Genomic DNA, 26729 nt, shown 5'->3' with positions numbered 1-26729 from the left:
ACTGACACTGCAAATTGGAGTATAATTACACATGGATATATCCATGTTTAATGCCCCTGACACTGCAAATTACAACAAAATAACACACGGATATATTGATGTTCAAAACTGCTGACACTGAAAATTACAGCAAAATTACACATGCATAGATTCATGTTTACAGACAAATAGATATTAGATACTGTAGATGGATGGTGGGGTGGATAGAACCAGTAGAGGAAGGATGGATGGGTGGGTAGATAGATTGGAGTACTTATTGATTAATTAATAGATAGTCTGGCGAATTTCCACAACATTTGATTCTTCAGTTACTGTGCAGTCCTGAAATGACTGTGGTGTTGAAAGACAGTATCTGCTCCGGTCATCTTCTGAGAAACAGCTTCCTGTGAAGCTTGACCTTTTATGTGAGAGGGTGAAGTGCTAAATGCTTTTGATATGAGTTTGAGAAGCACAGGAGAGGAGAGACAGGAAAAGCACACTGACCTGTACAGCCGTGCTTCTGCACCTTCTCACCTCCGCGCCTCCTCACCTCTGCACCTCCTCACCCTGCCTCATTCTCCTCTGTCCCTCTACAGGATGTTCTACGATGAAGAGCTGGAGGGTTCTGCGAAGTTCTACAACTCACAGCCTCAGCTTTTGCAGCTCTGCTATGCCATCTACAACATGCTGGTGGCTCGCTCCGAGATGGTCTGCTACTTGGTCATCATCCTCAACCACATGATCTCCGCCTCATTGGCCACCTTGATTCTGCCCGTGCTCATCTTCCTGTGGGCCATGCTGTCAGTGCCACGGCCCAGCAAACGCTTCTGGATGACCGCCATCGTCTACACAGAGGTAATGCAGCTGTCCACAGAGCACAAGTAGTCTCCAAATGATTTACTGAGCGTAAACCTCTTTAGACTTCAGCCTCAGCAGACTCAGAGTTTAACTCCAGTCTCAGTGTTAATCTCCAGCCTCAGTGTGTAACTGCAGTCTTAGTATTTAACTCCAGCCTCAGTGTTTGTGCTTCTTTGTTTTCAGGTTACCATTGTCATCAAATACTTTTTCCAGTTCAGCTTCTTCCCATTCAACCAGGATATTGCACTAAGTCAGGGCAAGCCCTACCATCCCCCCAACATCATCGGTGTAGAGAAGAAGGATGGCTACGTGCTCTATGACCTGCTGCAGCTCCTTGCCCTGTTCTTCCACAGGTCTATTCTTAAGGTGCTGACCTACAAGCGTAAACACATTCAGACTTCTTTGTTTTTCTTAGTTACCACATGGTTGCTTTGATGTTTACCTCTCAGACCTCTTTTTAATTTTCTTCCAGTGTTCTGCTAGCCATTCTTGCAATGTACTTGAAGTGCTTTGTTCAATGTGTACCAAGATCTGAACACTCCTAGGATTCAAGTGCATGCCCTTGAAGTCATTGGACACGGTTCGATGGTCTCATCGGTTAATTTCCATACAATCAATTAATTATTTAAATTCAGTTTGTTTCTGTAAGCTGAGTCTGTGATTGGCTATGAGGGAATCACTTGTTAATATTCTTTCCTTGTCTCCGCCCCCTCCAAATGGCAGTGCCATGGGCTGTGGGATGAGGAGTCCCGTAGCCAGGAGCAGAAGGATGGCCTGTACACGGATGAATCCGAAGACGAAGGGCAAGTGCTAGTACCGTCGCCAGAGAGGAGGGGCTCCGCCCACTCGATGAAGTCCATTAACCTGGCAACCTCACTGGAGTCAGTGCAGGTGTGCGTACCCGAGCATCGGACATACCAGCGGCGCAAGAGCTCTGGAACAAACTCCCACATCACCCGCCGTTCCTCCCGCTCCATCAGAGGTAACAATGGCTGTGGGGTTATTTGGATGTTGGGATGTTTATCATTACATTACATACAGGCATTTAGCAGATGCTCTTATTCAGAGTGACTTACACAACTTTTACATATCATAACATTACATCCATTTATCCAGCTGGATATATACCTGTGACCTTTAGGCTACAAGACCTGTTCCTTGTTCCCATTATACAACACTGCCACCCAGTACTGTAAGCTACCATAAAAAACCAGACATGTGACATGCTATTCTCAGATTGGATGAAAGGGAAGGGGTGGGTCATTTGCACCATCTAAAGTGAGCAAACAAGACCAGGTGTAACAAAATAAGGACAGTATGTTGGCATATATATGATTGGCCAGCAGCTGATTGGTCAGTCACACCCGTTACCATGGTTTCCGCAGGCAGCACGAGCACGAAGACCAGCAGCAGGAGGGGCAGCATACCAAGCATCCAGATGAAGACCCGCAAGGAGCTGCTCCTGGAAAAGCTGAAGGAGCAGCTGATCAAAGCAAAAGCCTTCACTATAAAGAAGTTAGTGTCCAGTGAAGGCCAGTAGCTCCGCTCTCATATATGTAATGTTGTAAAGACATTGTAGCAGGACTGGGCTCCCTAGGCTAAAGGCTGTTGCTAATTCAGGTGATTCTGGGATGTAGCTCTGTTGTTGTCAGGAGTAATTCCAGGTCCTTTTCAGTCATACTCGCTTGCTTCTTTCCAGGACCCTGGAGATCTACCACCCCATCCGGCAGTTCTTCTACAACCTGATTCACCCTGAGTACAGTGCTGTGACGGACGTCTATGTGCTGATGTTCCTTGCCGACACGGTTGACTTCATCATCACTGTGTTCGGCTTTTGGGCTTTTGGGGTATCTTGATTTTTTTTTGTTCCATTTCTTCGTGCATGTGTTTCACCCAATCATTGTTACCTTTAGTAAAGTGAAAGTGCCTGTGGATTGATGCAAATGAGGTAAAGCTTAACTGAACCTGGCTTCTCAGATATATTACAGCTTTAAGAGACATGATAGGCAATGTTCCAAAACAAAAAGAACCATGTCATATTTCTTTCATATTTTCCTGTCCTTCATACAGAAAAATTCAGGGTCTGCCGACATCACTTCCTCCCTGTCAGAGGACCAGGTTCCTGGACCTTTCCTGGTCATGGTTCTGATACAGTTTTCCACTATGATAGTGGACCGAGCCTTATACCTCAGGAAGACTGTTATGGGAAAGGTCATTTTTCAGGTCATCCTTGTCTTTGGAATCCATTTCTGGATGTTCTTCATCCTGCCAGGAGTCACAGAGAGGTAGTGACACAGAGGAACCCCACCTACCACCAATGCAACTATACCTATGACACAAGCTATTCGACCTTCACTGGAGTTGTTATATTCAGATGGAAATGTACAATAATAGGCAGTTCTGTGAAATTATAAGTAGATGGCAAGGAATTCTACCAACTGCAGCTATAGAAAAAAATGTAAAAGAAAATATATAATTATTATAATATGTTATCAAAGTTCATATTAAATAGTGAATAATGTATTGTTCATGAATAAGGTATTCCTGTAATTAGGCAAATAATATGTATGGAAATAAATGGTCTATACTTATTCTCAGTCTAGCTGATGGCTCCAGACATTCTGGGATTGTGTTACTTCACCTGTGTTCTTTTCTTTGCCTCAAGGCGTTTCAATCAGAACAGGGTGGCCCAGATCTGGTACTTTGTGAAGTGTATTTATTTTGGCCTATCGGCCTATCAGATCCGCTGCGGCTACCCCACCCGTGTGCTGGGCAACTTCCTCACAAAGAGCTACAACTACGTCAACCTCTTCCTCTTTCAAGGGTGAGTGAGTTTGGGAGACTTCTCTCTATCATTGTAACAGGATGACATTTTAGGATGGTCATACGGGGGTTTGAGTCTAACCCTGCATGGGGGCTGTAGTGTGCTAGATCAAGATATTTTACCTGAATAACATCCATAAATAACCAAAGACATAAATGGATGCAGATTACTCTGACCAAATGATGTAACAAACATCAGGTGTGTTCAGAAGGTGGTTAACATACCATAGCATACCTGGCTAAAGCACCACATCTAAAATCACACTCCAGCCCTGCTAATGCTGTCCTGTGGAGTTAGCCATCGCTAGCTACACTACCCCAGGGAGTGAGAGTGTCTGTCAGTCCAATCTCCCCACCTGATCAGGGAAAACAGACTTGTATGGTCAGTCAGGCAGGTGTGATCTTCCTGCACCAGCTGCAAAGCTGTAGCTGATGGCCCAATCAGACAGGACACTGCAACCAAAGCACAGACATACAAACAAAACCTGTCATCTTGTCCGAGGAGAAAATGTAAAATCAAAACGAGGTAATTGGATGCACGCTGTTCTAAGAAGCCTGCTCTTTTTGAATGTCTGTTGATTGTACATTGGTTTATTTGGTTCAGATTGCACATTAGTGTTGTTCTAGACCTGAATGCATTTCTGCCACCGGGCAATTATGCATTGCTGCATAATGGACTCCTGTGACTGTGTGTGCTCCTAAGGTTCCGCCTTGTGCCTTTCCTGATGGAGCTCCGTGCAGTGATGGATTGGGTGTGGACAGACACCACGCTCAGTCTCTCCAGCTGGATCTGCGTGGAGGACATCTATGCCCACATCTTCATCCTCAAGTGCTGGAGAGAATCAGAGAAGGTAAGGACTACCAGTACCCAGTGTTGTGGCACTAACCAACTGAATAACTGAATACAGCTTAATTTGGTCTCCAGAAGTTACAAAATACCATTTTAAAACTGCTTGGCTATACCTTTTTTTGATTTCGCATTACAATACAATTCCCATCAAGCATTTCACCCCCATCTCATAGAGATGATAGGCTAAGACTTTGTGTGAATTATAGGAGCTTGAGGAAAGGAAAACACAGAAATGGCCTGGCTCATTTTCAAGATTAAGTTTGAAAGAGGAAAATTTCTTATTCACAGAGACAGTACTAGTATGAGCCTGTATCAAGTGGATTTTGCAATCATAAACATAATTAACAAGCCAGTGAGTGCATGAGCGATATACATGTAAATATCTCATATTAAACAGGAGTGGAGATCCTCCATCTGAAGTAATTGGTCTTCCCTTTTAGCAACACTGTTTCAAAAAACTGTTTTTAACACACATCCTGCTCTGGGAGTTTTTTTATTATTATCTGCAATACATAAAATACATTTCTGTGAAAACACATTTCTGGGTGAATTATCCTGTTGTCTCAATGCGAGTTCCATTTTTTTTTTGTGAGCAGGGCTCCCCTATGATTGAGACCTTGGCCTCAGTGGAACTCTCCCTGCCAAAATAACATAAAATAAAAAGAAAGTACTTCCTTTAAACTGCTTAAATATTTGTCCAGAATATTATGAGCTGGCTTTGATTGTGTAAATCAATGACCAACTCAAAAGTAGTCATCAAACCCACAGGCCTCTCGATCTGGAAATGCAATTTCCTGCCATAATCCATTATGCATGTAAAGCGGTTCATTGAAGTGCCCTTTCTCAGGCCAAGAGGCCAATAACAGTCACAGTAATATAGTATTGTAAATGCAGGAGGTGCTTATTACTCTGATAAATTACTATAATTTAATAATTTAATGCATGGGTCACATTGAGCCCATAATTTTGTTGTGTGTCTTGAGTAATGACGCCGGTAAATGGACCGGTCAGTGCCTGTGGGTTTTGTAGTAAAACGTATGGGTTTTGTAGTAAAACGTGTGGGTTTTGTGGTGAAATGTGTGGGTTTTGTGGTGAAACGTGTGGGTTTTGTAGTGAAACGTGTGGGTTTTGTGGTGAAACGTGTGGGTTTTGTAGTGAAACGTGTGGCTTTTCCTGTGCGGTTGTGGTCGCTCAGCGGTATCCTCAGCCTCGCGGGCAGAAGAAGAAGAAGGTGGTGAAGTACGGGATGGGGGGCATGATCGTGATGCTGCTCATCTGCATCGTCTGGTTCCCCCTGCTCTTCATGTCTCTGGTCAAATCTGTGGCTGGAGTGGTCAACACACCCCTCGACGTTTCGGTCAAAATCACCCTGGGTGGCTTACAGGTAATGAGGGTCTTAAATTAGGGTCAATCACCAGTAGGGTTTTAAAGGACTCAGCATTCTCAATGAAACTCTGGGAAAGCGTTTGATTGGACACGAGAAGAATTAATGTCTCCCCCCTTTAGAAGGGTCACTTGTAAAAGCCCTAACAGAATGCGTAAGGCAGAGACTGATAGAGAAATTGCATTTAATGAGTGTCGCGAATATATTAATTCATGCAGCATTAACACATGTATTTGATGGTTTTGTGGATTAATATATTTTTTACTGTATTTTTTCAGCCTATTTTTACCATGAGCGCACAACAGCATCACCTACGTAACGTTACCAGTCCGCAGTTTGAAACATTCAAGAAGGCATGCAAAGGTCACACAGTATGTACAGCGCCACCAAAACATTTTTCTAAGAATCTTCAGGGGATGATAAGCACATGTTTTGTTCTGAATATGTAATCTAAAATATGTATAGATTTATAGCAGCAGTGCAGGGTAATGATTAATGGGCTTGCTTGAAGTTTGAAATGCTGTTGGTGTTAGTAGTGTGTACATGACATAAGTGCTCTTTGCTACCCGAATGCAGGAGGGTTTGCAGTTCCTCGAAACTTACACTTATGATGACCTGACCATTGCTGTCCTGGAGGGCAGTTCCAGCTCCCTGTGGACCATCAGTCCACCCAGCATGAGCAACCTGAAGAAGGATCTGAACAGTCCAGGCGTCACCATCACCATGTCCTGGTCTATCCAGAGGTATAGCACAGTGCAGCACAGAAACAGCACAGCTACTGTCTAGCACTGCACAGCACAGCTACTGCACATCTACTCCACAACACAGTAATGCACAGCTACTGCACAGCACAGCACAGCTGCTATGCACCACAGCACAGCTACTGCACAGCACAGCGCAGCTATAATACAGCATAGCACAACTACTACACAGCACAACAGAGCTACTGCACAGACTCAGCACTGTACAGCACAGCACAACTTCTGCACAGCATGTTGACGCTCAGCCAGGCTAACTCCAGCTCCAATACAGCCAGCAAAAATGCCCATGATCTCATAACCCTCACAAACGCGTTGTCTGCTGTTATGGCTGTCCTGTGGGCCTCTGTGTTGTCTGAAGTGACTTATGCGCTTGTTGTTGTCATTGTTGTTGAGCAGGAACCTGTCTTTAGGAGCCAAATCTGAGTTTGCATCACAAAAGCATACCGTCCTGCTTGATATAAAAGTACAGGAAGAGCTCAACGGTTTGTTAAATGGAACAAGGTCTGATCCTGTGTAAGTACTGTAGGTGCTAAGCTCTGTGCAAAGCGTGGGCATACTCTAGACCTTCGAGTCTGTTTCTGAAAAATGAAAAATATATAAAGTGTTTTGTTCATCACAAAAACCATCTCTCAAAATGGACTTTTAAAAACCATCCTGTCTGAGGTCATCTTTTTCTTCTCTGCTTGGACAGGGTTATACCATACCTCTTCCCGCGCTACCTCCGAGCTCGCAGCGACGCAGAGGCCAATCCTGTCAAACAGATGTACTCTGGAGGTAGCACATATATGCTTTGCATTCACAGCATGTGTGAATTCAGCCCATCTAACAGCTGTACCCTTATGGTAGTACATATGCTTCACATGCATAGCGTGTGTGAATTTAAAACAGTTTGAAAGGCCAAAGTTTATCCTGAGGAGGGAGACACAAACGGGCATTCCCAGGATTATTTTTTAGAATGTGTTCATTGTGTGTGTGTGTGTGTGTGTGTGTGTGTGGTATGGGTTATGTGTGCATGTGAGTATGTATGGTATGGGGTGTGCGTGTGTGTGTGTGTGTGTCTGTGTCTGTGTGTTATGGTGTGTACTCATGTGTGTAAGCACTCATACAGTCGTGATGTTTCATGGGTCCCTGTCCTGCATCTCAGACAGCAAGTTCGACAGCATCTCTCTGAACCTGCACAGAACAACCAACAGTTCCGGCCAAACCCAGTTATGGTGGATCGTCAATCAGATTAATCCAGGGAAAATCAGCCTTTCCCCTTCAAAACAGGAAAGAGTGAACGAGAAACTGGAGCTCTATGTTTTCAGCGATAAAGTCAGTCCGCCTAGTTTGGGCTTCTTGGCGGGATATGGGTAAGTTTCTCTTTGTCCCCTCATTGCAGTTCAGTTGTTCTTTATTGGTAATGTCTTGGAAAACTTAATAAGCCCCAGCATGGAGTTACCAGAGGAAGGTGTGTGCTCAATCACATTGAGTACAGGGTATTCTCTGCGGTTGAGCACAAACTCCCCTTCTGCTCATCAAATTGGTCATCTTGGCAACCCCAGTTAAGCAAAATAATCCTTCCCTCTCCCACTTAACTGATGTTAACACAAGCATGCAGTCAAGATAATTTAAAAGCATGTAAAGGTGATTAACGATGTCCTCCCCCGTCCCCCCGCAAACGCACAGGATCATGGGTCTGTACACCACAGTGGTGCTGGTGATTGGGAAGTTTGTGCGCGAGTTCTTCAGCGGCATCTCCCATACCATCATGTTCGAGGAGCTGCCCTGCGTGGACCGCATCTTCAAGCTGTGCACCGACATCTTCCTGGTGCGGGAGACGGGCGAGCTGGACCTGGAGGAGGACCTGTACTCCAAGCTCATCTTCCTGTACCGCTCCCCAGAGACCATGATCAAATGGACCCGGGAGAAGGACGAGTGAGACCCAGGGCTCCAACCCCACCCCGGCTGAAGAGTAGGTCAGTAATAAAGAAAAGCACAATCCTCTAAGCAGCAGCTGCTCTCTGAGCGGATTGGACCTTGCAGTGGCCAGACGAGCTCCCGCCCGCGCATTCCCACTGCCCCGTACAACTGACTAATCCGCAGCACAGCTCGCTTGCAGTGTCCAATGCAGTTGTTTCCTTCGACATTACACTGAAGAATTTACGGCCGTCAGTCCACTTAAGGTTAAAGGTCTTCTCAGCCACGGAAGAACACAAGGGCTCCATACTGAGCAGGTCTTCTCTGGCCCAGATTCTGCCCTGTTCAGATTAGAATGAGTACGATCCCTGTGAGGTTAAATTAACGGTCCTGAAAGGCAGTCTGGTATTTGAAAGAACGCAGGTGTTTCTGCAGTCCAATCATGGAAATGCAAAAGTGCAGCAACTGGTGGAGTGACACAACCCACTTTTCAGATTGTTTTTCTTTTCATAAATCCTGAAATCCTTAAAATGGTTTTACGAGCAAATAAATTACCTTTGAGACATTTCGAAAAACAACACGACAATCTTTACTTGCCTTACTTTGTTTCAACAGTAAATTGAACACGTAAACCAGATCTATTGCTCAGGAAAAAACACCATCTCACCAGAACTTATTCTTCACTTCCATTTTGTTTGTTGGACCACATAAGCATTGGCCAATTGGGATGTAAGCATTAGCTGTGATGAACCAGGATGGCAGAATGAGTATTTTTCAGGATGAACATCAGTGAAGATATTTGTAGTAGGTATTTGTAGTGTTTCACTGTTGGTCAGGACATATGTATCTCCCAGGGGAGACACTTCCAATTTTAGAGAAGTGTGCAGACACAGAAACAGCCAGTCTAAGGAAAGACTACAGACTTCTGTAGGCTACTGCACTAAAGCATTTATCATACTGGGATTTCCAAAAACATTTCAAGTCCATTTCAGACTTTCAAGCCAACATTCTTATAAAATCACAGGAAGGAGGTGAGGAGGTCAAGTTAAATTAATTTACTCTTCAGAACAAGTGAAGATCACCCCTTTAGCATAACTCCAACCGAAGGAACCTATACGTCAGAATACATTGTTGCATGAAAGAAAATTAAATTAAATATTGCTATGAAGAATTTTCATTCCATGTACATACGTTTTTCTGGAAAAGAAATGTGAATATCTCTGACTGTATCTGTATGTAGGATATGTGGTTTAGTCATGGTCCAATGACCTGAAAATAAAGCACATGTTGGAAATTTGTGTGTGGTGGTTTTTTTTCCTTTTTATTCATCCATGTAGATATAGCAGTACAGTATAGCTTTGCAACCTAACTCATCTGTTATCAAAAGCAGATGGTTCTGATTTTACTAGTAGGCTTTAGTGGGCTTAGCTACCACCTCAAGCTTTCATCCAGTCAGATTAGCCAAATCATTTTCAGGCATGTTGAGATTTAAATCTAGATGAATTAAAACACACTTAGTCAGTTTAAAAGCATATGCAATTGAATCAAACCCAAACAAACCTTATTGGATTAATCTAGTGCTGCATCTCAAAGTCTGCTTTTTTGGCATTTGCCAATGCAACTCAGGAAGTAAGTTTGTTCACACTACTGTTTCTGCACTGTTCACACTACTGTTACTGTACTGTTAAAACTACACTTTGCTCTGAAACTCACCAATGTTTGTTTATCTAACTTATCTAATTTTTACATAAAAACATTTTCTACAAATCAAGCCGCAAATATTATAGAAAAGTGGGAAATGACTATATTAGTTAATTGTTTTATTCCTCAAAAGTTGCATAAATACAGTGTGATGACTCTCCTCAATTTAGAAAAATAATCTCTCAGATTATTTATATTTATTTAATACCTATAAAAAGTGCAAGAAAGTTACAAGCCGTGCTATATCAGTGTTTCTTTACTATTTTTGTCACTAGCCCAGATGCCATTATTTTAAGGCCACACGTCTTCCTGTTTCTTGGATTTTTCAGTCTTTATCAGCATTGAAATTCAGTTGTTTGGAGCCAAAGAAACAGAACTGAATTGATTTGCTATCTTAATAGAACTGCATATGCTCTTAATCTGACCAAGTGTATCTGACTGAATCCCATTGTTAATTTCAACTAATTCACCAATACAATCTCAAAGCTAAACACTAAAATTTATTTGGTGAGTTTTTATTTACAGCAAATTTGAACCTTCATGTTTTGCCATCATGACTGAACAACAAAACTCCAGGTACATGACATGCAGGACAACTGTGAATCTAGCAATCTGCCATGATATGTTAAAACAATGTCATTTTTTACCAGAATCGTGTCAGATATTTATAACAATGATAAACCTGAACTAATCTGATACACAGAAATGACCTAAAATGCACTGGGAATTGGTAACAGCTTTTCTTCATAATGTTTCATAAAAAAAGATGAGTAAATAAATTGACAAGGTTTTATTTTCAGCAGCAATATAAGGATTCTTTTTCTTTTCTAACACACTGACACATCACATGTTTTGGGAGACACAATTTACAAGACCATGTAATTTGTGGCTAGATACAATAGCAACTCAACAAGCAGTGTTACAGTACAGTGCTTAGGATGTACAGTACAAGGCTATGTTCTCACAAATCAGGGGTGACATATGAGGGAATGCCCATTTAGCCTTTACCCAAGCTCCTGTTGTAAATATACTCAACAATTACAGCTCTTGTGATTTAAACTGACAATAAGTTGACAATATGTACAAAACTCACTGTGGAATGATTCTACAGATAACCCACATATAAAATAAGAATTAAAAAAGGAACGTGACAACAGAAAACATTTTATTGCTGAGCTTTCACTAGAGGGATGTTTCTCCTGTAGTTCCCATGCTGTAGCCCTCAATCAAGCCATGCCCTCCATTTCCACAACACTAATGTTGCCTTAAAGTACTTATTATTATTACATGATGGCTAAATACATTGACTCACACCAATTACACATACGATCTGATGGGATGCATCACATCTGGGATGGGCTGGCACTAATCAATTGAAACGAACACCAGTTGGTGAGTGGCTATTTTTGAGGGGGAGGCTAAAAAAAGAAAAACATTTTACAACTTGTTAAAACTCTCATTGCACTGGTCCCCACATTGCGTTTTTTTGATGTCATTGACTAACATCAGTCTTTCTGTATGTCTGTCCTACCTGCTGGACAGCAATCCTGAGGTAGACAAATGGAGATTGCCTACACAAGGTTAAAGGGTCTCTTCAAACTCCCCTGATACTGTTAATAAATAACTCTCATATATTACACACGTTTTGCCTATTTTCTCCAAAACAAGTTGGAACAAGACTGATAATCAAATAAATAGCAATACAATAATGCCTAATACTGTACAGATAGCAGGAAATACACTGTTTTCTATATTAAGGGAACTCCCTTAAGGAGGCCTAAATGGGAGGGGACAGTATAACTAACAGGGCTCCGCCTCTCATACAGGATGGGTACTGTGTGACTGGGGTTTTAGGGTTTATGGTTCTGTGGTTAACACAGACCTCCCTCATAATCATCATCCTCTTCAGCTGCACCTCCAGCTCCCCCCTGTGGAGCGGTGGGGGATTTCTTCTTCTTTCCACCTCCAGGGACTCTGAGACTGATAGCCAGCTTGGCATACTGGGAAAACAGGATGAGGGGTCATTAATGCTGGCACCCCAGCCCTCAGAACCCACCCAATACTGCACAGTGATCTACCCTGCCCACCCAGAACACAGTACTGAACAGTGCTCTACCACCACCCCCCCCCAGAACCCAGAACTGTACAGTACACTACCCCCCTCAAAACCCAATACTGCACAAAGCTGTAGCTCCCCAGAACCAAATACTGCATAGAGCCCACCCCCCCGCCCTCACCCAGAACCCAATACTGCAGTGTTCTACCCCCAGAACCCAATGCTGCACTCAGCTCTTCCCCTCAGTCAGAACCCAATACTGCACAGTGTTCCTATATTTACTACATATTCAAATTATTTAATTGTCAATGTTGCGCATACAGAGGGCCACAAAAATGCTTTTAGCACTTTTCTAAAATACTCACGTCGTTGTCCATGTACTTGAATAGAGCGGAGTTACAGACACGATATGCTTGGTCCTCATCTTGTTCATCATACCCCTGCAATAACTGCTCCAGAGCAACACAGTCCTCACTCCCACTGAACCCTGGGATACTGGAAGAATAAAAAACAAAGTAATTCATTTTGTACAGCTAACAAAACATCAAAAGAATGTCAAAACATACATAAGTCAAAATAAGTCAAAACATGTCAAAACATTCTCATTTCTAATTTTATCTGATTTCATTTTCATTTCTAACAGTGCATGTGGAGGTGTCTTTTGAACAACATACCTGTAAGTCTCTCTGACACACTTATCTGCAGCGACAAAGTCATTTCTGTGAAGATGTACCAGCACCTGCGCAATTGTTTTCTAAAACAAACAAAATGAAGTCATGCTGAAAACATCCATCTGGGTGATAAAAGTCCTGTTGTACTGAACAGCTGCAATATCAATTCAAAGCAAAAGTAACTAGTGAAATCACTGAGTTTTTGAGTGAGCACCCTCTGACTGATGTAAAATGTCATTATGCATAAGCTGTATTCTGAAATCTGACAGAAATGATGAAACATTTCCTGCCATTCCAAACTGGCTCATACCTTAAAGCATGTAGGGTAGTTCTCTATCTCTTTGTACATATTCTTCTCCTTCTGAATGGAAACGGCAGCTTCATCGAGTCTGATGGAAACAAGCCACAGTTACTGAGGAGAGAAGTCAATGTGTGAGCTGGTGGGGTGGGCGGGGTTCGACACTGAGGAAGGAGCTACGTTTTTAAACAGGAGGAGAGCTGTGGTGTACCTGCGTAGTCTAACCAGGAGTCTTGAGGCCTTCCCCAAGAGCTCAGCAGCCTGTCGCAGACGGTCCTCATTCTGTGCACACATGCACACATGCACGTGCACACACACGCACACACACGTGCACACACGCGCACACACACACACACACACACACACACACACACACGCAGACGCATAAAACATCAAATCCCAGGCTGCCAAACCACCGTTTATCGATTCGATTATCATCAGTAACACAGTGGCTGCATTTCATTTAATTACCAAAACAAAACTCATTTAACTGCAGCAAAATCTTCTATAGAAATTGCCATACAAGCAGGTTGAATTAGTAGCTGCAATTACAAACTGTCATCTTTTTTCATCTTCTTTCATGCAACGCCCAACTCACCTCAAACACAGAAGCAGCCTTCTGGTAGAGATCCACAGCTTGCGCTACATTTGTAGGTTCTACGAGCCTGAGACAATGGACACAAGCCACAGCACCAGGTTCAGCACCTCCCTCAAGGTTACAAAGGCCTCAGTTACCAGTTGAATCTATTTTTACATTTATATAAATGAAATGTTATGCATACTAAATGATAATTATAAGTTAAAACTTCAGCCACATAAAACATCAATTCCCCTCTTTATTAATCTATGTGGGGAAGGATGAGGTCATAAACAGATGAACGTACTTTCCAGCCCGATCCAGAGCCATCGCTGCGGTGTCTGGGGTTCCATTCTCCACATACATCATACTGGCTTTCTCTATGTACTGCACGGCTTCTGGCATGCGTTTCATATCCTGCAGAGAACCCACAGGTATGAGCCTCACCTACACCACCTCCCTGCTGCAGGGGCCCCACAGGTATGAGCCTCACCTACACCATCACACTGCTACCATCACTTCTGGTCATAAGACTGTTGCTACTCTGTAAAGTGTCTTTGTGACAGTTCTCTGTAAATAGCGCTATACAAATAAAATTGAATTGAATTGAACTGAACTGAATTGACTGTGGTGAGCACATTGCATTTAGAAAGGTGTTGTATCAATCCGGTACACCTTTGGAAGGGTTGTAATCATGCAGAATTCTCACAGAAGCTCAATGCCATTGGCTGAGAGGATGACTGGCAGAATGTCTGATGAGTTAAACATCACTCTCTCCATACACAGCCAGTATAATTCTCATTCTCTTTTCATCAGGAATTTCCATTCCATCCTACACAGATGCAGCCACACTGTTTACTGCAGCTTTCCCACTGACAATGGGACTCTTAATAAAAGTACACTTACACATGCATTATTGATAGTCATCCCAGATATCAATATTGAACATCAAGAAAAAATATCTGCAACATAACTCACCTTCATCATCATACCTGCTTGTTCAAGTGCCCTGCAAGAAAGCATAATATGCTTAAAACTTGCAACAAACAGCATTAAGTATTAATGTTCTGTGACTGATGTGCAGAGTTGATACTTACTTAGCAGCATGGAATAAACTGTAAAGAATAAAGTTAAGTACATAACTATTATAAATGCACAAATGTTCCCAATGAACCTTGAGCGTGGTATAAATAAACACACTATTAGTAATAATATAATTGAGAAGGCAAATGTACAGAAAGTGCAGATCTTCAGTTATTACCAATGTTTAATTTAACCACCACATGTACCCAGAAGTGCTTTACACTTTTTTTGTGCAAATGACCATCTGAATTCTAATCCACCTCAAATTTTGGTGGTGGTTGTACAAATCACACCATAACAAATCCTCACACTGAAATTGGCAAGTCTGCAGCAGGGGCATCCTCTGTTGAGCCACATACAGCTAGTGAACCAGGGCTGGTTAGTTTTGTAGGAGCACAGTTTTGGTTAAAGTTGCACGATTAGGCACACAGAACATGGAAGGATACGCTTTATTTTCAGTGTGGTATTCGGCTTCCTTCAGGTAGGCATCCTTAGCCTGCTCAAACTGTTTGGCATTTTTGAAAGCCACAGCTTGAAGGAGATACAGAAGCAGCAGAACACCAGGTTACACATCCATCCATACTGTATATTATCTGTACCCACTTATCCTGGGCAGGTGGGGGGGGGGCAGCGTGCATTGGGCGAGAGGCAGGAATACACTGCTGCCAATCTATCGCAGGTCACACACACCATCCACTCACCATTCAATCTTCACCAGGTTAAACATGTTACTCCTAATTATATTTTCACTATGCCCCATATGTTTCAGAAAAGGTACCGAACTATAAACATAAATAGCATCGTAAGGACCGTACTTGAAATAAACATTACAAATAGGTACAGTAAATTTAAAAAAGTAAGGACCCCTTGTGACTACATGAGGGTACTGCACGCGGAGAATTGAAACCCTTGCGTCACAAAATTTTGTAATCAACACTTCAACACATCAAAACTGTGGCTATGAAATGTTTCACTGTATGTCACTAATGTTCATCTCTCCTTACCTGCTTTTGCGTACTCTGATGCAGCGCTGTCAAAGTCCGGTTTCCACTTTGTCAAACTTGTTTTTAAACTGAAATGCGAAACGTTACAATAAAACAATGTCAGATAATACAAGTGCATGCATAACAATGAATCACATTACGATTAGTGAAACATAAACATTTATACGTGTTTTCCGTTATTACGACTAATACACGACGTGATACTTGTTTCCTTCTGATTGTATATTTAAAATAATGGGCTATTTGAGTAAAAGATAACGTGTCTTAAAATCGTGATGTTATAAAAATGGGTACATTCGGTCATAATGACATGTTGTCCCTAATTTAAAGAGCCGAGGTCTCTGTCCCAAACCTGATAAATGGGGAAAGCATCGTGGATGTTGCACTTGAGATATTCCAACTATCACTGTCCCTATAAAGTTAGCAATAACCACAGAACAGACACCTCGCTGATCATGAATGCTGAACCAAATATATCTATATACATAACACAGTGGACATAATAAAATAGAGCATAACAATCTTGGCACCCCTTTTGATACCGTCACGTTATTGTGTCAATAGTTACATTTTTGCTTGGTGTACCGTGAGAACATATCGTGCTATCCAACAAGAAAATAACGGGATTTCTGGCTTGCTACGGTACCGTTACCGCTAGGTATTTACTGGGACAGAAACATAACTGTTTAGCTAGCAAAGCTAGCTAGCCACTAAATATCCAGTCTGATTAATACAGCAGTGACACCAAATAACGGATAGCAAAAAGATGCCGATCTACATATATCTTAACTGAGGTAGCTATTTAGCTAAGGTTAGCTGTATGACTGGTGCCCATGCTTGTAAAACTAACGGTTAGCTAGCATTAGCTCCAGATCATACACTAGTCTATACCCTCAGCCAGCTAACCTTGGCAAAATAGCTAGGCTAATGCTTATCCGAACATCAACAAAAATATCCAACGTTCATTTTTAACGTTACCGTTACCATTTTTCAGCTTTGGCGATGTGCTCATGAGCTTCATTTATTTTCTGAGCAGCCATGACCCGGGGGTAGACTTAACAGTGACGTTAAATGAAAAATATATTTTTTAAATAAAATTCAATAGGATTATCCTATTTGTAGACGTGCGCTTGTCCTTGGTTACGGAAGCCCAAGAGGCTCTTGCAGTGCACAGGTTTGCGCTTCTCGGGTTTGCATTTTTCAGTCAAAATAAGCAATGGGTTCGGTAACGTCAAATAATATAATAATGATAGCAATAATGATAATGAGTCATTTTAATTGCATTTTTGTCGTTTTAATTTCCATGTCTAATTGTAAATGATGTTCAGTTCCTTCAAATAATACAGCTTTGATGACATACCACTGATGTTCAATATTCGTGCCAGCAATCAGACAGAGAGCGAGAGGGTGCAACTTGGAACTTGCAAATTAATACAGGCAGATAATGTATTGAAGCACCCACGCATTTCCATATACACAAATTAACAGAATCAACGTGAACTTTTCTGCAAACCAAAGCAAGCTTTCAATGTATGCGTACAATACCAGCAGGTTGTTAGCCTCATCTTTTAAACTGACTTCAGTAAAAAGCTGGGCGCTTAATACAGGGGAGCTAATGAAAGCTGATGTATGTTGTTAGGCAGGTACACAGGATGGTCTTTCTGTAAATGACTTGATAGTTTGTAAATTTCTTATTGGCATGTTAGATTGTATGACACAATGAATGTGCAAAATTTCTCAGACAGAAATTATTTTCCTCAAAAATATATGACATACACAATCTTAGGACAAGTGGTTGTGTTCTTGTTCTTCAGAATTACCCCAAGATTACACCAAGATGGGGATACCACGGCCACCCCCATACTACTGCTCGGAAACGCTACCAATGGGCTGTAAGATAATACCACCGACTGTGTCTGAAAACAAAGAGCAAATCATTTAATTTTTCTGAATGGTGTTAAATTCCATCAGCTGTTTGTAGGGAACCGGAAGTGGATCCCAGACATGTTGACGCGCTTTGCGGTTTCCCTTTCCTATTGTATAAGACCAGAGGAGAGGGGAACTTTAGGAAACTCAGAACGACACGCACAACAAAGTTTGTAAGAAGCATTCGAATAATTTTCGGACACTTTGAAACGTGTAGCAGGTAACACCAATGTGGAATTACTGATGGATTCGAGGTACGAGATCCTGAGGAGGGGCGGTGGGGGTGGATTTAGCGGGGGCTCTGCCGGTGGGTCCCCGGCTCTGACTGGGGCTCAGTCGCGCCGGAGGAAGATGCCGCCGCGGCCAGCCGATCACAAACTGCAAGTGATTATCATTGGCTCTCGTGGCGTGGGCAAGACTAGCATCATGGAGAGGTTCACAGACGACACTTTCTGCGAAGCTTGCAAGTCTACAGTGGGTAAGGATGACACACATACCGCCAGCTATGTGATAGCCAGGTGCGTATTTGGGCACAATATCTGCTCGCAGTCAGCTGCTGTGTGGTTACCTGGGTCGCAGTTAGCATTAGTCATTAAAAATGTAGTTACACTGGAGTCATAAACAGTGTTCTACCATTGCGGGATAGATATTTAGCGAGTCGATTCATTTAAGAATGATAACTCGTTTTTACATTATTTCCTCAAACGGTGGCTCGTAGTGTTGCCAGTGAGTTTAGCTGACGCTAGCGAGCTAGCTACTAATTTGCTAGTTGTTTAACAGACTTGGTTTAACTTCCTCTGAATCCATGTATCACTATAACAATGAAATGTCAATCTCAAGGGCATTGTCTGCTCAGTTGCTGTGGAAGAATTTCGTGAAATTGTACACATTTTGAGGTTATTGTACTACAGTGCTTTTGAATTTCTTAGTAATTTTATGAACACCTTGCAAATTCACAAAAGCAAAACAAGTCCTGGTCTGGATAATGAGTTCTGTGGTCTGTTTAGAAGTTCAGAGCAGGTGTTTATCAGATTTTAATGTTGTATAATGAAGTACGGCCCCTGGTTTGAACTGCTGCCACTGCATGTGCAATGTTGGTGTTTACAGTACTTGTTTTCGAACACGGAGTAGCGTGCTGGTAACAGGAGAGCACCACACTCAAAACAGATATGTTATAAGCAACGCATAACGTGCCATTTTTTAAACACACCTTCATGTCTAGTTAAGGAAAACACATTTTGCGTTACTTTCAACACAGTCTTTGTTAAAAAGTATCCCTTTGTAACACACAAACTGTATTTGTTAGGCAAAAGTAGTAACTTTGACACGAAAGTAGTAACGCAAACATGTGTTGGATATTGACACATCATTTTTGAGAGTGTAGAGCAGTCTTACAGAGTAAACAGCTGGGCCCAGGGCTTAGGCTGCAGACGGTTCTTCAGTGAGGAAAGACATCGGAAACACAGTATAAACCATATGCCTTTACTGCTGTAAGATCCTTCTTATCATCTTCATAGTCTGACTGTATGACTCATTAACAGATGGGTGGAAAATATGTGTGTGCGTGATTGTGCGCATCTGTGTCTCTGTGTGTTCCTGTGAGTGTGTGTCTGTCTTCATCTGTCTTTGTCTGTGAGTATGTGAGAGTCTAGCTTTCTGTGTTTATGTGTGTGTCAGTGAATGTGCATGTTTGTTGGTGTGTATGTATGTGTGTGTGTGTGACTGAGTATGAGAGAGAGACTGTATGCTTGGCCCTGTTAAGTTCCCCTTCATATCCCGGGGTGTATATTTACAATGCATGGTATAAATAGAGAGCTCGTGTCGCTGTCTCTGGGTTCAGCCGAAGAGGTACAGCAGTGGCAGCTGTAGAGCTTTGACAGAATCACAGTTTGGAAGTGCTCACAGCCCCTGAGGTAGTTATTTTTGAAGCAATACCGTGAGCTCGGTTTAGGGATCCCTTCTAGGAAACAAAATATGGCAAATCCCACAAGCTCTGGATGGGATGGGTGTGTGAACCTTAATCATAAAAGACAGAATCACAGTACTTGTTCCCAAAATAGTCCTGTTACTTCAGACAGCCCAGTATGGAACAAATATGATTCTTTTTTAAAATTTTATTTGCCATTGCCATTTAGAATTTTGTGTGGCTTTAAGAAAGCCATCAGCTTATGGGAGATGCCCAAGTGTGTTTCTCAATTCCTGGGACAATTCCAGGATCACATTACCAGTCTTAGTGTTACAGTCTGCACTTTTCTGTTCCCCAGTATATTATGCCTTCCAGGTTACTCCATTCACAAAGTGATTCACTTCGGGTGGACAGACGTTGATGGGTGAAATGACTGATGTAGCCCATATAATGTGTCTTTGTTATACTCAATGTCTGGAAGAATTCCCAGGGGAGTAAAGGCTCTTCAGCTAGTTTTCATAGATGGTCTATAAATAGGGTAGGGTGGCTTAGTTCCTGTCTTTTAAATTAGAATATAGGCCACCCAGCAGGCCCTGTTGGTCTTCCGTGAAGGGTGGTATGGCAGTCATTTCGCCTGGTTCTGTTGAGTCAGGTGCTGATGCAAGCGATCAGATCCAGCACCTGTTATTACAGAGATGTGCCGCAACAACTTGCCTGTCCTCTATATGTGTAGCCTAGATTATAATATCAAAGCTGTGCTGTAATAGCACGTCTGCCCCCTGTATGAGTACATTTTAAAATCAAAGTTGTGCTCTAACAACATGTCTGTCTCCTATATGAGCAGATTTTAAAATCAGAGCTGTGCAGTAGCTTGTCTGTCTCCTATTTGAGTTGATTTTGAAATCAAAGCTGTGCTATAATAATGTGTCTGTCTCCTGTAGGAGTTGATTTTAAAATAAGCTGTGCTGTAATAATGTGTCTGTCTCCTGTAGGAGCTGATTTTAAAATCAGCTGTGCTGTAATAATGTGTCTGTCTCCTGTAGGAGTTGATTTTAAAATCAAAACGCTGGAGCTGAGAGGGAAGAAGATCAGACTGCAGATTTGGTGAGGAGAGGAGCTCCATCCCCTGATTGCGTTGCCTGTGATGGAGGACTGGCTGACCGCACTAACACTGACTACCCATCTCTGTTCTTTCGGCCTGCCACACGACCGCCTCATCCAGCATCTCCTGAGTTCCCTGTGTGTTTACGGCCGGCCTCTATGCCTTCAGTGCGGAATGTTCCAGCAGTTTCCCTGCATGGAGTGGGTGACTCACTTCTGACAGCCACTGTAGAATCTATGCAAACAGTAATGGCGGGTATTCAGCTCTGAATTACAGTGCAGATCCAGTGACATGCTCTGCATCCCTTCTGTGGTAAATGGGTGATTTGTCTCATTAAGGATGACTCTGAGTTTGTTGCGTTTCCATTCAGACGGTATGAAGTTAGCCGCTACCAGATTAACAGCAGGCTTTGGGCTCTGTTTTGGTGTAGTGATGCCTAAGCATATTACTAATTCCATATTGGGTCAGTAGAAATAATAAATTAAATGCTTACTATTTCAGAAAATATAGAATAAAGAGAGAATGAACCCCAGAGGCAGTGTTTTGGCATAGCAGACATTTGTAAATCTTTTGTCTGTGTGTGTTTTTTGTGTTTGTACATACTGCTATGTGTGCCTGTGTATGTCTAGGTTCAGCTAAATAGGCTGCTTTCCCTTTGGGTAAAATACCTTTTGACTCCAAATAATATTTTATTTATTTCAGGATTTCAGAGTTGGGTTTTCATGCTGAAAAATAATTGTGCAAAGAATAGTGATGAGGTTTCAATGATCTGCAGACACCCTTAAGACAGTGTAAGTATGTGCAGAGGGAGCGAAGGCCAGTTATTGAGCTCTTACTTTGACTCAAAGCTCGCCTTAAATCTGCTGTGTTATTGTGAGACTGACTAGGGAATTAAGGACGGCCTCGATATCAGCTTGAGGTGTGAGTGCTTGACTGCGCTGGACACTTTGCTCACATTAACATGCCACTGCGGTCACCTCACTAATCTCTCACCCAACCCTCCGCACGCAGGGACGGCCGCTCTGAACGCGTCACGTGTCTGTGTGTCGCCCCTGGTCCGGCGTCCCAGCACACTCGCCAACGTCGCTGTGCGCTGTGCGAAGCTAAGCTGCGGTTAGTTTAGCTCACGTATGCTGCATGTGTGATTGCGTACAGGGACACGGCAGGGCAGGAGCGGTTTAACAGCATCACCTCGGCCTACTACCGTGGTGCCAAAGGCATTGTCCTGGTCTATGACATCACCAAGCAGGAGACGTTCGAAGACCTGCCCAAGTGGATGAAAATGATTGACAAGGTAGTGTTCTGGAACTATGAAAGGATGTGACCTCATGAAATGGTTTATTTTCATTATGATTCAATAATCAGCTTTTTCATTCATTATTTTTAATCATATTTGCCAATATTTAATATTTTATGTTTTCTTACAGTCAGTATTTTAACGATTACATAAAATGTTTCAACTTGTAAATACTTCCTTTAAAACCAAAGATGCAGCTGGCTAGTATAGAGCATTACAGCTTGCTTGCTAGCAATATTTAGCTTGTTAGCCAGCTATACTGATTCTTAACCAGGAGGTGGGAATGTCTGGTTGTTGGGAAACTTTTTTGGTTCCTATAAGGAGCGAGTGATTCTCCTGTGACTTGGCCTGCTCTTCTGCAGTATGCTTCAGAGGATGCAGAACTCCTGCTGGTTGGAAACAAGCTGGACTGCGAGGCTGACCGTGTAATAACCCGACACCAGGGTGAAAGGGTAAGCTGGAGAGGTCCTGATGAATTCCACAGGGAGCAGTGACTTTGGAAAAACTTCACAGCTTCAGTGTGGACAAAATTGGTTGCCCATAATTACAGTGTGGAAGGTATCCCACACTTTTTTTTCAGAAGAAATATTTCATCATCCCTCCACTGGGTGGCACTCATGTCACCTTTCTGATTGACTAATAACCACACTCTGCTGCCTTAGATATAATCAGTTCAGTTACTTTGGAAATTTAAGATCACTTGTGACATGATTACTCAGCAGTGAAAATGTGATCATCTGCTCACTTGATAGGATTAAAGCAATCTCTTAGAAACAGTACCTAAACCCAGAAATATTCCTACAGGCACTTTTCTAGATACTTCCGCAAGGGTTTTCACTCATTCTGTACCACTCCCAGCAGAATCTTTTCCTGAAGGTCAGGAGACTCTCATAACCCCAGAGTCTGTAAGTTTAGTGCACCGCAGCCATACTAATAGACTTGGGAGAAACCTCCCACGTTGCCAGACATGGTTATAATGAAGCTCCATGTCTCTTTTTCTTTTAACAGTTTGCCTCACAGATATCAGGGATGCGCTTCTGTGAAGCGAGTGCCAAGGACAACTTCAACGTTGATGAGATCTTTCTCAAGCTGGTGAATGACATTTTGAACAAGGTCAGTTCAGCAGATGAGTCAGTTCTGCTGTCACATGAGTAAAAGGAGTGGCCCTTTACATGTGCCATTGTTAATATGCTCTGTATTTAATAGAAGGGTCAGGTTTAGATAAAAAGTGCTGAAGCCACTGTGTGTGCACATGTCCAGTGTTCCTCACCTGTACCATCTGCACTTAAATCTGTGTACGTACTGAATCATATGGATAGACAGACAGCACAATTGACCAGGCGTATTTATTGAGCATATTCACTCCACAGCCTGTACAGGTGACATGACCAACACAGATTCACGAAACATCAGCAGACACGCATGAATGGAAATGCTGCTGTTTTGATTGACAGACGCAGGCAGGAAGGTTTCCGTTCTCTGTCCCCTCACCGCTGTGTCCTTGCAGCTTCCCGGGGAGATCCCCACCAGCCAGCTGTCCAACAGTGTCCTGAGCCTACAGCCGGAGCCGGAGGTGCCCCCAGAGCTACCCCCGCCCCGCCCCCGCTGCTGCTGAGGCCCCACCCCGCAGTGAACTCTTCCGCCAGGAGGGGGCAGCGCAGAGCTAGTCTGGAGCTACAGGGACCCTATCTGCCCTCTGCTCTCAGGCTGCACACTCCGAACAAATTGGCACTTCCTCCCCTACATAGCCCCCAACTGCACCCCTGGGACTACCTCACGTTTAGAATGGCAAGGACAGCTGGGTCTTTCTCACGCCTCTGCGAAAAAGACCCCTTGGCCACCCCTGCAGTGATGGGTAGGAGTAGTAGAGCTCATCAGTCAGGGTGCTGTAACTTCCTGTTCTGCGCCACCACAGTAGTCTAAAGCCTCAGCTTCCCTGATCATGTGACAGAAAGGGGTGGGGGGTGTGTGGAACGCCCTGTAAGGTCTGTGTGTGTCCTGGAATTGATGAAAATCATCATATAATGTAAATTTCATTATTAGTATCAAGTGATGAACACATTTAATCTGACATTCATGGGCTCAGACTCCATCCGTCTGTCTTCCGGTAATTGAAGTTCCACAGACCTGCTTCCCCCACCTTTGTAAACTGAAAGTACAGAGATTGAGTACTCACTGTGCAAGCCCCTTTCTCCATAGAGCCTTTTGAAAAATAAGGGACTAAGAATATTTTCAGTCTGAACCTTACAAGGATCATTTCATTGTAGTTTTTAAGTTTACAGTTATTTTGCCTTACAGCAGTATTACTGACTGAGTCAACTGGCACAAATCTTTTGTGATATGCTTGTTTTGAGCTTTTGTGATGTTTTTGTAATGTTTTGCACTATGGTTGTTTGAAGCTGGTTTTGAAAAGGTAAGAGTTCACTGTTGGAAAAAATAGCGTAATGAGAACAGAAGATTGTCAGCACTAAAAACCAGGAACCATGTTTCTGTTCAACACATATATCCAGTCCAGGTCTGGTAGATTATATAGAAAGAATTTTTCTGGGCTTCAAAACTTCTAAAGAATTCAGAAGAACTTTTTTCCTAAATATTGACAGGGCTGCCTTTCTCAAATACACTGAGCAGTAAAGTAGTTCATAATTATTTTCACCTCCTGAAAGGGACAGTTTTCATATGTACAGTACAAGTCGGTGTACAGGGGGCAGAAATCTGAAATTGCTGCTGCATCAGACTGCACTCTGTCTTCTGTCCTTCATTTAAAGGGCTTGTTTGTTTGTTTGTTTGATATCTTTTGTTCAAGGTTTAAATACCACTTCGACTTGACCTTTAGTGGGCACTCTGAATTCCTGCTTTGTCTGAATAAGCTGGCTTTGAGGACAGAGGGTGCTGGTTGGGTGGTTGAGAGAGCGGAGCACTGTTTGTTAGCCTTGAAAAGTGCCCACAGTGCCACGTTTGTGGCGCCCTCTCTTGTGTCTGCTGTGGCAGGTTCAGAAACTCAGTTCAGGAACACCACCCTTGTGTACCATTTACCTTTTTTAACTGATCATTTAAAGAAATACAGGAACTGGAGACCCATAACGGGCAAGGTGTGGTCATGTGGGTAATTAGGAATTTGGTAAAGAATTCTTATTGATAATAGAACAGTGTCCTGGCAGTTCTTGTTTTTGTCATGTTTATCGATGACCGGCCACTGTTTTGGCACAGCTGTTGGTTTTATTATGGTGTATTAAGGACCCTGGATGTGCCCAAATGCAGATGGTTAATTGTCAGGTAAGAAATTGTTACCAGGAAGCATGCAGCAGTAATTATGGCCTAATTGCATTTGTACACTTGAGCAGCAGGTAGTCAATTGTTTTGATTGGATCTCAACAGGAACTGAAGTTAGTTAGTTTCAGTATCCAACCTAAAGGCTTTTTTGTCAGGTGCCAGTACTGTGTGCATTTATTTTCTTCAGCTCCATGAACACATGAAGCGAGTGCCATTGGAGGCAGTAAATCTGCCTGAAAGTCAAGTTACTGTTTAAAACTATGAGCCCCAAGTATTTTAAAGGATGGTATTTTGATCAGCCTGTTTACAATCTGCTGTCTTATGAATGAACCAGACACTGATGCAGGCTTCCATCTTGTACAAGTAATTGTTGTTTTCTCCTGTTTAATTTAAAGCAAAATTATTGATATTACAGCAATATTTTGTCATTTAAATAGCCAACTGGACTTTGTTTAAGTTACTAAACAAGTTTTAGTTATTTTAGTAAGCTGGCATGTTTTGAGCAGTTTTTGTGATATTTATAACTTGTGGTATTCTGAAACTAATGAAGTGCAAATAAAAGTTTTCTATTTATTACCCAGAAACTGAAATGTAGCTTTTTAATTTCCTTTTTTGCTCATTATATTTCAGTGTATCCATGCCCACTATATGACTTCTGAGGTGTAACAATTATGCATAATAATAAAAAATAGCGATAATGCTACTAATAAGTATCAATTTTAACATTGACAATAATAATAAATTATTTAGCCACCAGGTGGCACTATTGGACCATCTATGATGGATTCACCATCATCTGCAAGGTGGTGTCTTTATTCAGAATGTAGTATAACACTAAATGGGAATGAAATTGTCACACTGAAGTAGATTGGGCTTAATAGTAATCATATTTAACTGTACATGCTAATCTACTTTACCATAGTAACTCAAAACCTCCAGTATGAATAATGCTTAAAAGGCATGGTGGGTCTGCTGGTATCTATTGGTATTATGTTTGTAATCTGTGCTTTATCAAAGACAAGTTAATAAATAACTATTCCAGCTAGAAAAAGAAGCTCAAGGCACTAGACAGCATGGTTTTGAAAGGTCAGCCACAGTACCAGCTACAGTATTTGTATGGGTGCTAGTCCCTAGTCACCACACAATTTAAGAGTTCTTAGGAGCTCACGTCAGTATCCTGTTGTAGTATTTGATTTACTGTAAGGATGGAAGGGAAGCCTAGGTTTAACACTGATTGTGTTGTGTCATGACACCTGCCGTGGCTGCACAGACATCAGATGCCAT

At 42.3% G+C, this 26729-nt stretch overlaps 3 protein-coding genes across 4 annotated transcripts in view; 2 read left to right on the top strand and 1 right to left on the bottom strand.

The window, feature by feature from the left end:
- The window catches only part of LOC135260981 (piezo-type mechanosensitive ion channel component 2-like), a 92504-nt gene extending 82656 nt beyond the window's left edge, over window positions 1-9848 (top strand). The window contains exons 40-54 of the mRNA XM_064346768.1: window positions 576-834; window positions 1021-1203; window positions 1561-1819; window positions 2223-2352; window positions 2537-2684; window positions 2908-3122; window positions 3503-3661; window positions 4364-4511; window positions 5706-5894; window positions 6173-6265; window positions 6471-6637; window positions 7052-7168; window positions 7347-7429; window positions 7800-8007; window positions 8324-9848. Coding sequence (XP_064202838.1) covers window positions 576-834; window positions 1021-1203; window positions 1561-1819; window positions 2223-2352; window positions 2537-2684; window positions 2908-3122; window positions 3503-3661; window positions 4364-4511; window positions 5706-5894; window positions 6173-6265; window positions 6471-6637; window positions 7052-7168; window positions 7347-7429; window positions 7800-8007; window positions 8324-8576 — 2611 coding nt within the window. The 3' untranslated portion in view covers window positions 8577-9848. The remainder of the gene's footprint in view (window positions 1-575; window positions 835-1020; window positions 1204-1560; window positions 1820-2222; window positions 2353-2536; window positions 2685-2907; window positions 3123-3502; window positions 3662-4363; window positions 4512-5705; window positions 5895-6172; window positions 6266-6470; window positions 6638-7051; window positions 7169-7346; window positions 7430-7799; window positions 8008-8323) is intronic.
- Window positions 9849-11030: 1182 nt separating this feature from the next.
- Window positions 11031-17105, bottom strand: napgb (N-ethylmaleimide-sensitive factor attachment protein, gamma b). The gene is made up of 12 exons (XM_064346769.1): window positions 16929-17105; window positions 15945-16012; window positions 15387-15471; window positions 14955-14972; window positions 14836-14866; window positions 14165-14274; window positions 13879-13945; window positions 13492-13562; window positions 13293-13371; window positions 12986-13065; window positions 12677-12806; window positions 11031-12255 (listed from the first exon to the last, which is right to left on the bottom strand). The coding sequence occupies exons 1-12, from the start codon at window positions 16982-16984 to the stop codon at window positions 12127-12129; spliced, it is 924 nt and encodes a 307-aa protein (XP_064202839.1). The 5' UTR covers window positions 16985-17105; the 3' UTR covers window positions 11031-12126.
- Window positions 17106-17924: 819 nt separating this feature from the next.
- LOC135260980 (ras-related protein Rab-12-like) lies at window positions 17925-26029 on the top strand. 2 transcript variants are annotated; one of them, XM_064346767.1, is made up of 6 exons: window positions 17925-18348; window positions 20820-20880; window positions 22034-22172; window positions 22538-22627; window positions 23184-23288; window positions 23630-26029. In XM_064346767.1, exons 1-6 carry the CDS (start codon window positions 18114-18116, stop codon window positions 23726-23728), a joined length of 729 nt encoding a protein of 242 aa, XP_064202837.1. In that variant the 5' UTR covers window positions 17925-18113; the 3' UTR covers window positions 23729-26029. The 2 variants fall into 2 exon arrangements, with proteins under 2 accessions (XP_064202837.1, XP_064202836.1); XM_064346766.1 differs by having other exon boundaries at window positions 17928-18348; window positions 23683-26029.
- The last annotated feature ends 700 nt before the right edge of the window (window positions 26030-26729 follow it).

The sequence above is a fragment of the Anguilla rostrata genome, chromosome 8, assembly GCF_018555375.3.
Source record: "Anguilla rostrata isolate EN2019 chromosome 8, ASM1855537v3, whole genome shotgun sequence".
In the NCBI taxonomy this organism is placed as follows: Eukaryota; Metazoa; Chordata; class Actinopteri; order Anguilliformes; family Anguillidae; genus Anguilla; species Anguilla rostrata.
The sequence above is the reverse complement of the archived record's forward strand: the minus strand, read 5'-3'. Positions and strand labels throughout refer to the sequence as shown.

Bases quoted from the DNA above. Each gene is read 5' to 3' on its own strand.
- napgb (XM_064346769.1), bottom strand. From the start codon at position 16,984: ATGGCTGCTCAGAAAATAAATGAAGCTCATGAGCACATCGCCAAAGCT. The intron at 16,013-16,928 runs GTAACGGTAACG...TTCGCATTTCAG, and splicing joins ATCGCCAAAGCTGAAAAATG to TTTAAAAACAAGTTTGACAA. The intron at 12,807-12,985 runs GTATGTTGTTCA...TTATTCTTCCAG, and splicing joins TGTGTCAGAGAGACTTACAG to TATCCCAGGGTTCAGTGGGA.
- LOC135260980 (XM_064346766.1), top strand. From the start codon at position 18,114: ATGGATTCGAGGTACGAGATCCTGAGGAGGGGCGGTGGGGGTGGATTT. The intron at 18,349-20,819 runs GTAAGGATGACA...TGTCTCCTGTAG, and splicing joins AGCTTGCAAGTCTACAGTGG to GAGTTGATTTTAAAATCAAA. The intron at 23,289-23,682 runs GTCAGTTCAGCA...GTGTCCTTGCAG, and splicing joins TGAATGACATTTTGAACAAG to CTTCCCGGGGAGATCCCCAC.